The following is a 13,567-nucleotide window of genomic DNA, read 5'->3' as shown; positions in this document are numbered from 1 at the left end:
GTTGCTGTGCCTCTCCAATGGATATGATCTCTACAGATTCTATGTCCCCTTTGTTGAATATTTCACCTAACGTCCTCCCTTTTGGGTCCTGGAAACCACTTGGATCCCTGGCATCTGAGACTTTCTAATGTCTGCTCCTAGTTCCCCTTTCCCCACTGCTTCTCTCTTTTCAAATTCCTAATCATCTATACTTCTCCCCTCTTTCCTCCCATATCTGAACTGGCCCTCTTTTCCCTCCCCCTGTGCACTCCCTCTTCTTGCAGAGATTATTTTGTTCCGCCTGCTTAATAAGACTGTAGGATCCATTAGCCATTCTCACTGGTGTGAGATGGAATCCCAGGGTTGTTTTGATTTGCATTTCCCTTATGACTAAAGATGTTGAACATTTCTTTAGGTGTTTCTCAGCCATTCAGCATTCCTCAGCTGTGAATTCTTTGGTTAGCTCTGTACTCCATTTTTAATAGGGTTATTTGTCTCCCTGTGGTCTACCTTCTTGAGTTCTTTGTATATATATATTGGATGTAAGCCCTTTGTCAGATGTAGGATTGGTAAAAATTTTTTCCTAATCTGTTGGTTGCCGTTTTGTCCTAATGACACTGTCTTTTGCCTTACAGAAGCTTTGCAGTTTTATGAGATCCCATTTGTTGATCCTTACAGCATAGGCCATTGGTGTTTTGTTCAGGAAAATTTCCCCAGTGCCCATGTGTTCAAGGCTCTTCCCACTTTTTCTTCTATTAGGTTGAGTATCTGGTTTTGATATGGAGGTCCTTGATCCACTTGGACTTAAGCTTTGTACAGGGAGATAAAAATGGATCAATTTGCATTCTTCTACATGCTGACTTCCAGTTGAACCAGAACCATTTGTTGGAAATGCCGTCATTCTTCGATTGGATGGTTTTACCCCTTTGTCAAAGATCAAGTGATTATAGGTGTGTGGGATTATTTCTGGTTCTTAAACTCTGTTCCACTGATCTATCTGCCTGTCTCTATACCAATATCATGCAGTTTTTATCACTATTGTTCTGTAATACTGCTTGAGGTCAGGTATGGTAAGTCTCCCAGAAGTCCTTATATTGTTAAGAATAGTTTTAGCTATCCTGGGTTTTTTGTTAATCCGAATGAATTATCAAATTGCTCTTTCTATCTCTATAAAGAATTGAGTAGGAATTTTGATGGGGATTGCATTGAATCTATAGATTGCTTTTGGCAAAATGGCCATTTTTTTTCAGTATTATTTCTGCCAATCCATAAGCATGGGAGATCTTTCCATCTTCTGAGATCTTCTTCAGTTTCTTTCTTTAGAGACTTGAAGTTCTTTTTTTTTTTTCTTTATTAACTTGAGTATTTCTTGTTTACATTTCGATTGTTATTCCCTTTACTGGTTTCGGGACCAACATCCCCCATTTCCTCCCTCCCCCCAAAAATCACGTTCACTGGGGGTTCAGTCTTAGCAGGACCAAGGGCTTCCCCTTCCACCGGTGATCTTACCAGGCTATTCATTGCTACCTATGGGGTCAGAGCCCAGGGTCAGTCCATGTATAGTCTTTAGGTAGTGGCTTAGTCCCTGGAAGCTCTGGTTGCTTGACATTGTTGTTCATAAGGGGTCTTGAGCCCCTTCAAGCTCTTCCAGTTCTTTCTCTGATTCCTTCAACGGGGGACCTATTCTCAGCTCAGTGGTTTGCTGCTGGCATTCACATATGTATTTGCTGTATTCTGGCTGTGTCTCTCAGGAGAGATCTACATCTGGTACCTGTCAGCCTGCACTTCTTTGCTTCATCCTTCTTATCTAATTGGGTAACTGTATATGTATGGGCCACATGTGGGGCAGGCTCTGAATGGGTGTTCCTTCTGTGTCTGTTCTAAACTTTGCCTCCCTATTCCCTGCCAAGAGTATTCTTGTTCCCCTTTTAAAGAAGGAGTGAAGCATCCACATTTTGGTCATCCTTCTTAAGTTTCATGTGTTCTGTACATCTAAAGTAATTTGAGTATTTGGGCTAATAGCCACTTATCAATGAGTGCATACCATGTGTGTTTTTCTGTGATTGGGTTACCTCACTCAGGATGATATTTTCCAGTTCCATCCATTTGCCTATGAATTTCATAAAGTCATTGTTTTTGATAGCTGAGTAATATTCCATTGTGTAGATGTACCACATTTTCTGTATCCATTCCTATGTTGAAGGGCATCTGGGTTCTTTCCAGCTTCTGGCTATTATAAATAAGGCTGCTATGAACATAGGGGAGCACGTGTCTTTGTTATATGTTGGGGCATCTTTTGGGTATATGCCCAAGAGAGGTATAGCTGGGTCCTCAGGTAGTTCAATGTCCAATTTTCTGAGGAACCTCCAGACTGATTTCCAGAATGGTTGTACCAGTCTGCAATCCCACCAACAATGGAGGAGTTGAACTCCATTTTTTAATTGGGTTATTTGTCTCCCTCTGGTCTAACTTCTTGAATTCTTTGTATATTTTGTATATAAGCCCAGTATCTGTTGTAGCATTGGTAAAGATCTTTTCCCAATCTGTTGGTTGCCAGTTTGTCCTAACCACAGTGTCCTTTGCCTTACAGAAGCTTTGCAGTTTTATGAGATCCCATTGTCAATTCTTGATCTTAGAGCATAAGCCGTTGGTGTTTTGTTCAGGAAATTTTTTCCGGTGCCCATGTGTTCGAGATGCTTCCCCACTTTTTCTTCTATTAGTTTGAGTGTATCAGGTTTGATGTGGACGTCCTTGATGCACTTGGCCTTAAGCTTTGTACAGGGTGATAAGCATGGATCGATTTGCATTCTTCTGCATGTTGACCTCCAGTTGAACCAGCACCATTTGCTGAACATGCTATCTTTTTTCCATTGGATGGTTTTGGCTCTTTTGTCAAACACTCAAGTGACCATAGGTATGTGGGTTCATTTCTGGGTCTTCAATTCTATTCCATTGGTCTATCTGTCTGTCTCTGTACCAATACCATGAAGTTTTTATCACTACTGCTCTGTAATACTGCTTGAGTTCAGGGATAGTGATTCCCCCAGAAGTCCTTTTATTGTTGAGGATAGTTTTAGCTATCCTGGGTTTTTTGTTATTGCAGATGAATTTGCAAATTGTTCTGTCTAACTTTTTGAAGAATTGGATTGGTATTTTGAAGGGGATTGCATTGAATCTGTAGATCGCTTTTGGTAAAATGGCCATTTTTACTATATTAATCCTGCCAATCCATGAGCATGGGAGATCTTTCCATCTTCTGAGGTCTTCTTCAATTTCTTTCTTCAGAGACTTGAAGTTCTTATTGTACAGATCTTTTACTTGCTTGGTTAAAATCACACTGAGGTATTTTATATTATTTGGGTCTATTATGAAGGGTGTCATTTCCCTAATTTCTTTCTCAGCTTGTTTCTCTTTTGTGTAGAGGAAGGCTACTGATTTATTTGAGTTAATTTTATACCCAGCCACTTTGCTGAAGTTGTCTGTCAGCTTTAGTAGTTCTCCGGTGGAACTTTTGGGATCACTTAAATATACTATCATATCATCTGCAAATAGTGATATTTTGACTTCATCTTTTCCGATCTGTATCCCCTTGACCTCCTTTTGTTGTCTGATTGCTCTGGCTAGAACTTCAAGAACTATATTGAATAAGTAGGGAGAGAGTGAGCAGCTTTGTCTAGTCTCTGATTTTAGTGGGATTGCTTCACGTTTCTCTCCATTTAGTTTAATGTTAGCAACTGGATTGCTGTATATGGCTTTTACTATGTTTAGGTATGGGCCTTGAATTCCTATTCTTTCCAGGACTTTTATCATGAACGTGTGCTGAATTTTGTCAAATGCTTTCTCAGCATCTAATGAAATGATCATGTAGTTTTGTTCTTTCAGTTTGTTTATATAATGGATCATGTTGATGGTTTTCTGTATATTAAACCATCCCTGAATGCCTGGGATGAAGCCTACTTGATCATGGTGGATGATCATTTTGATATGTCTTCAATTCGGTTTGCCAGAATTTTATTGAGTATTTTTGCATCGATATTCATAAGGGAAATTGGTCTGAAGTTCTCTTTTTTTGTTGGGTCTTTGTGTGGTTTAGGTATAAGAGAAATTGTGGCTTCATAGAAGGAATTTGATAGTGATGCAGCTGTTTCAATTTTGTGGAGTGGTTTGGACAGTGTTGGTATGAGGTCTACTATGAAGGTCTGATAGAATTCTGCACTGAACCCGTCTGGACCTGGGCTCTTTTTGGTTGGGAGACTTTTAATAACTGCTTCCATATCTTTAGGAGTTATGGGGTTTTTTAGATAGTTTATTTGTTCTTGATTTAACTTTTTGTACCCGGCATCTGTCTAGAAAATTGTCCATTTCCTCCAGATTTTCCAGATTTGTTGACTATAAGCTTTTGTAATAGGATATGATGGTTTTTTTTTTTTAATTTCTTAAGGTTTCGTTGTTATATCTCCCTTTTCATTTCTGATTTTGTACCCTCTGATTAATCTGGCTAAGAGTCTGTCTCGTTGATTTTCTCAAATAACCAGCTCCTAATTTTGTTGATTCTGTTAATAGTCCTTTTTGCTTCAACTTGGTTGATTTCAGCCCTGAGTTTGATTATTTCCTGCCTTCTACTCCTCCCGGCCGTATTTGCTTCTTTTTGTTCTAGAGCTTTTAGGTGGGCTGTCCAGCTGCTGATGTATGCTCTTTCCTGTTTCTTTTTGCAGGTACTCAGAGCTATGAATTTTCCCCTTAGCACAGGTTTCATTGTGTCCCATAAGTTTGGGTATGTTGTGCCTTCATTTTAATTAAATTGTAAGAATTCTTTAATTTCTTTCTTTGTTTCTTCCTTGATGAAGTTATCGTCTAGGAGAGCATTGTTCAACTTCCATGTATATGTGGGCGTTCTGTTGTTTTTGTTATCAAAGACCAACCAGCCTTAGTCTGAGGTGATCTGGTAGATTGCACAGGATTATTTCTATCTTTCTGTATCTGTTGAGGCCTGTTTTGTGACTGACCTGTCACATGGTCAGTTTTGGAGAAGGTACCATGAAGTACTGAGATGATCATATATCCTTTTGTTTTAGGATGGAATGGTCTTTAAATATCTGTTAGGTCCATTTGGTTCATAACTTCTGTTAGTTTCTCTATGTCTTTGCTAAATTTCTGTTTCCATGATCTGTCCGTTGATGAGAGTGGGATATTGAAATCTACTATTATTGTGTGAGGTACAATGTGTGCTTTGAGCCCTAGTACGGTTTCTTTTATGAATGTAGGTGCCCTTGTATTTGGAGTATAGATATTTAGGATTGAGAGTTCATCTTGGCCGGTTTTTCCTTTGATGAATATGAAGTATCCTTCCTTATCTTTTTTGATGACTTTTGTTTGAAAGTTGATTTTATTCGGTATTAGAATGGCTACTTCAGCTTGTTTCTTCTGACCCTTTGCTTGGAAAGTTCTTTTACTCTGAGGTACTGTCTTTGTCTTTGATGTGTGTTTCCTGTATTCAGCAAAATGCGGGGTCCTTTTTATGTACCCTGTCTGTTAGTCTATGTCTTTTTATAGGTGAATTTAGTCCATTGATGTTGAGAGATATTAAGGAATAGTGATTGTTGCTTCTTGTTATTTTCATTGTTATAGGTGGAATTTGTCTTCTTTTGGTTTCATTGCAAGGAGATTATTTTTCTTTTTCTTGGGTATAGTTTCCCTCCTTATGTTGGGCTTTACCATTTATTATCCTTTGTAGGACTGGATTTGTAGAAAGATATTATGTAAATTTGGTTTTGTAATGGAATATCTTGGTTTCTCCATATATGTTAATTAAGAGTTTTGCTGGATACAGTAACCTGGCTGGAATTTGTGTTCTCTTAGGGTCTGTATAACATATGCTCATGATGGCTTTCATAGTCTGTGGTGAGAAGTCTGTTATAATTCTTATTATTGGTCTACCTTTATGTGTCACTTGACCTTTTTCCCGTACTTCATTTTTTTTTTTCTTTTTTTCGGAGCTGGGGACCAAATCCAGGGCCTTACGCTTGCTAGGCAAGCGCTCTACCACTGAGCTAAATCCCCAACCGTCCTTTACTTCTTTTAATATTCTTTCTTTGTTTTCTGCATTTGGTGTTTTGACTATTATGTGACAGAAGGAATTTCTTTTCTGGTCCAGTCTATTTGGAGTTCTGTAAGCTTCTTTTTTGTATGTTTATGGGCATCTCTTTCTTTAGGTTAGAGAAGTTTTCTTCTATGATTTTGTTGGTTTCTGTCACTCACTAGTCATTTGCACTTCTTAGAGTTTGGGTCTGTTTATTTTCCCTTTCTTTTACAGATAATAAGTATATGACCATAAAGTTAAAAATAAAGCACTGTAATTTGATAATGATAAACTTGCTATTTTTTCTGAAGAAGTAACATAAAAAAAAGTGTTTGATTGCTTTCAGTTAATTTCAAAAGGTAAAATTGAATTCATTATCAAATTCTGAACAGGTAATTTTCATGTAGATTTAAACTATTGTAATGTTGTGGAAAACCTTGTGCAGCTACTTAAGTATGGGTTTGTATGTTTAGCCCTTAAAATAACAACATTGAGGAAAATAGCCAATCTTTAACTGCCATTTATTAATAACAATGTGTTTAGTCCTTAAAATAACAATATTGAGGAAAATAGCCTAATTTTCAATGGCGTTCATTAATACCATGTGTTACCAGGTCACTTAATAACAATTGAAGAATATTATATATCAGAATTCTTATGTAAACCTACATCTATGTAATGTTATGTAGTCATAAGAGATTGTAATCTTTTCCCCTTTATGATTTGGCAAATAAGTTACACATTGGTAAGATTTTATTTATAACTGTGTATTCCCTTTTTAGGTGTTACTCGTGTATTGGGAAAGTTCAGGATGCCTTTGTATCTTATAGGCAATCCATTGATAAATCAGAAGCAAGTGCAGACACATGGTGTTCAATAGGGTAAGTCTATCTTTCTCTGTTCTGCAACGCACAAACAAATACATAATTTTTACAGTTGATATAAAGATTATTTTAACTAGTGAGTGTGTGTGTGTGTGTGTGTGTGTGTGTGTGTGTGTGTGTGTGTGTGTGTGTTCCTTGTATGTATATTATTATACTATATGGATTGATTGGTGCCCATAGAAGACAGGAAAAGATGTTAGATCTCCTGGAATTGGAGTTAGAGATAGATGGTTTTGAGCTACCATGCAGGTGCTGGGAATCAAAGCTGTGTTCTGTGCAATAACAACCATTGTTTTTTTGTTAAAGAAAGATTTGTTGATGTATTGATTTATTAAATTTATTGATTTATGTATTTAACATGTGTGTTGTGTACACCTGCCTCCTTGACTGTATGTATTTATACAATAAAATTGCACATGCCTGTGGCGGCTAGAAGATGGTGTTGAATTCCCCAGAACTGGAATTATAAACAGTTCTGTCTAAGCTGTCACATGTTTACTAGGAACCAAATTCTGGTCCTCTGCAAGAGTAACAATTTCTTTCATCCCTGGAGCCATCTCTATCTACATTACCTAATTCATCTATTAAAAACAACAAAGCAATGAAACCAACTGAAAAACTCATTATTTTTCTTTCCAGTGTGCTTTATCAACAGCAAAATCAACCTATGGATGCCTTGCAAGCTTATATATGTGCTGTACAGTTAGATCATGGACATGCAGCAGCCTGGATGGACTTAGGTATTCTTTATGAATCCTGCAACCAAACCCAGGACGCCATTAAATGCTACTTAAATGCAACTCGGAGCAAAAGCTGTAGTAACACCTCTGTGCTTATATCAAGAATTAAGTTTTTACAGGTAATCATGAATGATAACTGAAAAGTCTTAAAATGATTTTTTTCTTTTAGTTATATTCGTTTTATCTGGGTGTTCATATGTGTATCATGGACTAATTTGGAAGACAAAGTACAGTTTATAGGAGTCAGTTCACTATTTTTTTCCTATTGGCCTTGGGAATTAAATTCAGGATCTCAAGTTTCTTACTGAGGCATCACAACAGCCCCATTATTTGTTTTTGGATGTTAAGTTGTTTCATACTAGTTAGTATCTTTGTTACTTTTAATTCTTGTAAGTGTTACTTTTAATTCTTGTAAGATAAGTAGAATTTAAAACATTTTTTCACTTGATACGATAGTAATGTATATCAGTTTACATGCTGTACATTTTTATTAGGCACTTCAATATTATTATCATTCTAAAGTTGTCATAATTTCAGGAAAAAAGAACATGAACTCTGATTTTCATGTTTGGTTGAAAATTCATGGGAAGTACAACTTGAAAAGTGTGAGGATAGCTGTGTTCTGATTCTCTTAAATATATATCAGTTACTTTCTTTAGACTTAGATATTTTTCCAAATCCCTCAATTTACAGTTACAGTCCTGTAAGAATTAATTACCTATAACATTGAGGAAGATTTAGTGGACTTTATATTACTTAAATAGGCTTGTGTTAAATTTGCTTTTTACATAATTTTTCCTAGGCTCAGTTGTGTAACCTTCCACAAAGTAGTCTACAGAATAAAACTAAATTACTTCCTAGTATTGAGGAGGCATGGAGCCTACCAATCCCCGCAGAGCTTACCTCCAGGCAGGGTGCCATGAACACAGCACAGCAGGTGAGAAGTTATCTTCTGTAGGTGCCCAGCTTTTAAGGTTTTTTTCTTTCCAATCTATAATAATCAAAAACTTACTAAATAGTGGATTAGATTCTCTAAAATGTTAAAATATTTAAATTAAAACAATTAACTGTAAAGTAGTTTTTAGATCAAAATGGGAACCCTTTGAGGTGTGAAGTTACTTGGTTTACCAGTTTAAAATCTTCATGCAACTTCATGATTTGGAAGCAATTTTTACTGGGAAGAAGTTTGTTATTAAAACTTTGTTGTGGGGTTGGGGATTTAGCTCAGTGGTAGAACGCTTGCCTAGGAAGTGCAAGGTCCTGGGTTCGGTCCCCAGCTCCGAAAAAAAGAAAAAAGAAAAAAAAAACTTTGTTGTTTTCTATTTTTCAAAGAAGCTATATATTTATTTGTCCAGTGATAAATAAGAATAAATAGAATCATATTCTTAACTTTTTAAAATCTTAATTTCTTTGATTTGTTAGGCTTACAAAACTCATGCTTCAAATGTTGAACCTGTATTGGACTCTATTTAGGTACCACAGCAGTACTTGTTGTTATACATACTTATGATACCAAAGTTATAAGAGCTTTCCCATTTCTACTACAAGAAAAGAACTATTCTAACAAGTGTATAGCAGATACATGTAGTTACTTGCCCTCTTTGTGTTAATCTCTGAGTCTAAAGCAGTATATTTGTCCTTTATAATCGTTGCTTTGGCTCATTCTATTCATATTCATTAATATATTTATTTATTGCTTTTCTTATGACTGTAAAGTAGTTTTACCACCACTGTTTATTGACATTAAAATAAATATGTTTACTGTATAGTGGACAACTTTAACGTTATTTTCAATCATAGATAAGATGTAAACCTCTTAAAAATTTATTTGGAAATGTGTGTTTAGATAGTGTTTTAGTATTTAAAAGTTCATATATTGAAAATATTTCAATGAATAATCATTGTTGTCTCATTAGACATAGTTATATATGGATTTAAATAAATATTTCTAATTCTTTTCTTTTCTTTTTTCTCTATTTCTAATTTTTAAAATAAAATTTTTCCAGAATGTTTCTGATAGCTGGAATAGTGTCCACACAGCTTCACATCATCCAGTACAGCAGCAAGTTTATACACAGTGCTTCACAACACAGAAATTACAGGTATGAAGATTTTTATATATATACACAAACACACACACATACACAAATCTTAGAGGGTTAATTAAAAATGTGTGTGTGTTTTTTTTTCCTTATGTATTTTGTTGTGCTAAAGCACAATTACTTACACTAAGAAGGGTGAGTATGGGGCGGGGGAGTGTATGTGTCTAAGTGCATTAACACAAATTTGGAGAATAGAACTGACCTACAATTTCACAAGCGTAAGAGTATATTGTGGCAGGGAAGCATGGTGACAAGGGCCAAAATACTGATAGATCACAGTGTGAATATCAAGCAAGTGGTGAAAGCAGAGAAAGGACATTGGTGATACCAAGAAGCTTGGAAATCTCAAATCCTATCCTGTGACGTACTTCCTACAACAGTGCAGTACAAATTGATCTTCAAACAGTGCTATCAATTGAATAAGTGTTTAAATGTCTAGGTTGTGATGGGTATTTCGTTCAAATTACCACGGTCTGGATTATGTCTATGAACCATGTGCATACCCTACTTCCTAAAAAATCTAGATGAGAGGTGGAAAGGGGGCAGAGGGGCAGAATTCCTGGAACTGGAGTTGTGAGCCATGTTTTCTTGTAATGGGAGTTGAACCTGGGTACTATGGAAACAGCCAGTCTTTTTAACTGAGTCATCTCTCTAGCCTCTGTGCGTCTTTTATTATGTGGTGCTTAATCACAATTTTGAGGTAGTTTAATGAATTTTTTAACTTGAAGGATTTGGCACTAATGTTTTAAAATAAAAATTGGAAGTCTTCTACTACACAATAGAAAAAAGCCTACAAATTGCTTTTTAAAAAGATTATTTTTAATTTATGTGTATTTGAGATTTTCCTGAATATGTATCTGTGTACCACCTGCATGCTTGGTTTCGATGAAGTTTCAGAAGGTTGTGATCTGCCACACGGGTTCTTGGAATTGGAATCTGATCATCTAGAGGAGTAGACCATGCTATTAACCTTTGAGCTATTTATCCATCTCCGAATTTCTGATTAATAATACATAATATTCAGGCGTTTTTCTTGACTGTAAGGGAAGTTTTCAGTAAAACCTTTTCCTATTTTAACTACATTTTAAGATGTGTGTGTGTGTGCACATATATGTGAATGAATGCCATGTCTATGTAGGAGTTTTAAGGTGATTGTGAACCTGGGTGTTGGGAATTGAACTAACGTCAGTTGGAAGAACAGCAATATCACTTAATCTTTGACTTATCTTTCCAGTCACTGAAAGAATGTTGTCTTTTGTTTTGTTTTGCTTTGGGTTTGTTTGTTTATTTTGTTTTGTTTTTGCTTTGTTTTGTTTGTTTTCTGAGACAGACAGTTCTAGCTGGCCCAGTGTTGTATACTATGTAAACAAAGCTGGCCTCCAACTGACAGAGATTCTTCCTCTGCTGATATTAAAGGCATACACATCACATCACATCTGAAAAAAGTGAATTAACACAAGTCGATAGACGAAAGGCACCAATCATTTTCCAAATGATACAAACACATTTTCTTTTGTGTTTGAAGATAAAAAAAGACAAAAATTGCCCAAGTACAAACTTTTAGAATTCTAAATGGACAACCAATACTTGATACATCACTGCCTACAAATTTTGTCTAGCAACTATATGCTGCTCAGACCAGAATACCTAGTATCTGTCAAATTGAAGTTTACTCTGCTTATTTTGAAAAGTCTTTCTCAGGTGGACCTTTCTTCGGAAGCTGTGGCCCTTTTGGCATATGCAAATCTCTAGGAAACACAAATAGTACTATGGCAGGAAAATTTATTTTATGGATAATGGAAATGGGTCTTACCTGCCACAAAGTACATGCATTCTACCTCATAAATGCATAAATGTATAAATACAGGAGGGCCTTGGAGGTAACAGTCTTAACTCTCCTCAGGTAAAAGACTAGGAGTTTGTCAGCTCTTATACTGATAGTATATCTTCATTTGGCTGATTTTGAGAAGATAAAAGAATTCATGGAATAGTTTTAAAACTGCTGTTAAGTAATTCATACTGAGATAAAAGTCTACTGGCTTTGTTATCCAACATGAGCACAAAATAATCATCTATACCTTCTGGACTTAGTGAAGCCATTTTGTTTTCCATTTTCTTTACCAAATTCAATAAATTACAAAAGATATTCAGTTTTTTATTGTAAAAAAAGAATCTGTATTTCATGTCTTTTTCCAGCTGTAGGCTGCTATATGTCTTCAGAGCATGATTACAAAATTGTTGTTAGGGGAAATGCTTATGATCTGTAGTATAATTTTATTTCCTATATGACATCAGTATTGTTCTAGTGTGAGAAGAGCTAGTCAACTTCCATTGCAAGGTACAATAAAATATGAGATAAACTTCCATGTGGTATGAAGCTTTTGAACCTTAAGGGATTTTACAAAGAGAGAAGGCTTTGAAAAAGGCCTTTTTGTTGTTGTTAGAGGATAACTTAAAAAGATGAGTGGTCAAAGCAAGAAAGTTTTGTGAATCTTTCTTTTTTGAATCTTAAGTGGTGCTAGTAAGATTTTTAAGGTACACACATACTCCAATAGTATTCTTAGGCTATACTTTCAAGATGTTTTAGCTGTAGAGAAAACTTAGTAAGAAAACTTAGTAAGTAAACTTATGTCCTCTCTTCACATCTGTATTTTTTTGTAAAGACTTATTTGTGTATGTGAATACAATATTGCTGTCTTAAGACACACTAGAAGAGGGCATCAGATCCCATTACAGATATTTGAGATATGCCACTATGTAGTTAGTGCTAATTAGACCTCAGGACTTCTGGAAGATTAGTCAGTGTTCTTAAATTCAGAACCATCTGTCTAGTCCTTCCCTTCTCCACAACTTAATTTCTCTTAACACTTTGCATTAGGTAATGCAGTCTTCAGAGTAATTAATCCACTTTTCTGAATTTAATTTGTACTTAACAACTTAAGTTGGAGCAATCACTGATAAGATTTTAATGTCTCTGGAGTTTAGCTTTCCCAGAATATCACCTCTGTTTTTGTGCTATACCATATTCCTTCAAGATTGACATCTTTTACTTAAAAATCAACAAATAGTTTTCCCTGACTTTTATTTATACTTTTAATTCTTAAGTGATGTTGCCTCCTATGGATATATGTTTTTACTCTGGTCACTTTTTGATCTACTTATATATTATCATGAGTTAAAAGTTAGTATCATGAATCTGGAGATTTTAAATCAGTGGAATAAATACTTTGTTATCTTGGCTAAGCTAAACAGTACAACTCTAGTTTAACCTGATTATAACATTTTGTATCCCATTTTTATGATGGACACACTATTTCTAGAACTGTTGACACTTTTGAATCCAGTATTCTTATTAGGAATCAAACATTTCACTATTATTTTTAAAATATTTAATATTTAATATTCATTCACATATGCATATTATGTGATCTGATTAAATCTTCCTTTATTCCCATTAAGAGATATACTGCCTCCAGAAAAAAATTGGGTCTACTCAGTATAAGCTCTGAGTTGGTGTGTACAACCACACAGTTGTTCTTCACAGTTTTCAATAATTACATTTGAAACTTTATGAGGAAAGGATACGTAATGTAGAGGTCTCATAATCTCTTCTTCATTGCGTATTACCAGTTGTGGGATCAGGAGTGCACTTTCTTTCATAATCAACCACATATCCTCCAGTAGATGGTCCTAATTTGATGGTGATGATGATTATGATGGTAGTGGTAATGGTGGTAGTGGTGATGATGGTGAGAGTCTCTCAAATGGGTTTCAAAACAAAAG

At 35.5% G+C, this 13,567-nt stretch overlaps 1 protein-coding gene across 11 annotated transcripts in view; it reads left to right on the top strand.

Annotated features, from left to right (window-relative positions):
• Positions 1-13,567, top strand: part of Uty (ubiquitously transcribed tetratricopeptide repeat containing, Y-linked) — a 158,530-nt gene that overhangs the window by 86,238 nt on the left and 58,725 nt on the right. For 7 of the 11 annotated variants that reach the window (XR_015647282.1, XR_015647281.1, NM_001419831.1 and 4 more), the window contains 4 exon segments: positions 6,841-6,939; positions 7,582-7,801; positions 8,485-8,619; positions 9,689-9,784. Coding sequence is in view for 8 of the 11 variants with exons in the window: in NM_001419831.1 (NP_001406760.1) it covers positions 6,841-6,939; positions 7,582-7,801; positions 8,485-8,619; positions 9,689-9,784 (550 nt within the window). In the remaining 3 variants the exon portion in view is untranslated. 11 annotated transcript variants of the gene reach the window in all.

Source organism: Rattus norvegicus, chromosome Y, assembly GCF_021556685.1.
Source record: "Rattus norvegicus strain SHRSP/BbbUtx chromosome Y, alternate assembly SHRSP_T2T, whole genome shotgun sequence".
Taxonomy (NCBI): domain Eukaryota; kingdom Metazoa; phylum Chordata; class Mammalia; order Rodentia; family Muridae; genus Rattus; species Rattus norvegicus.
This window is presented reverse-complemented; position numbering and strand designations above follow the sequence as displayed.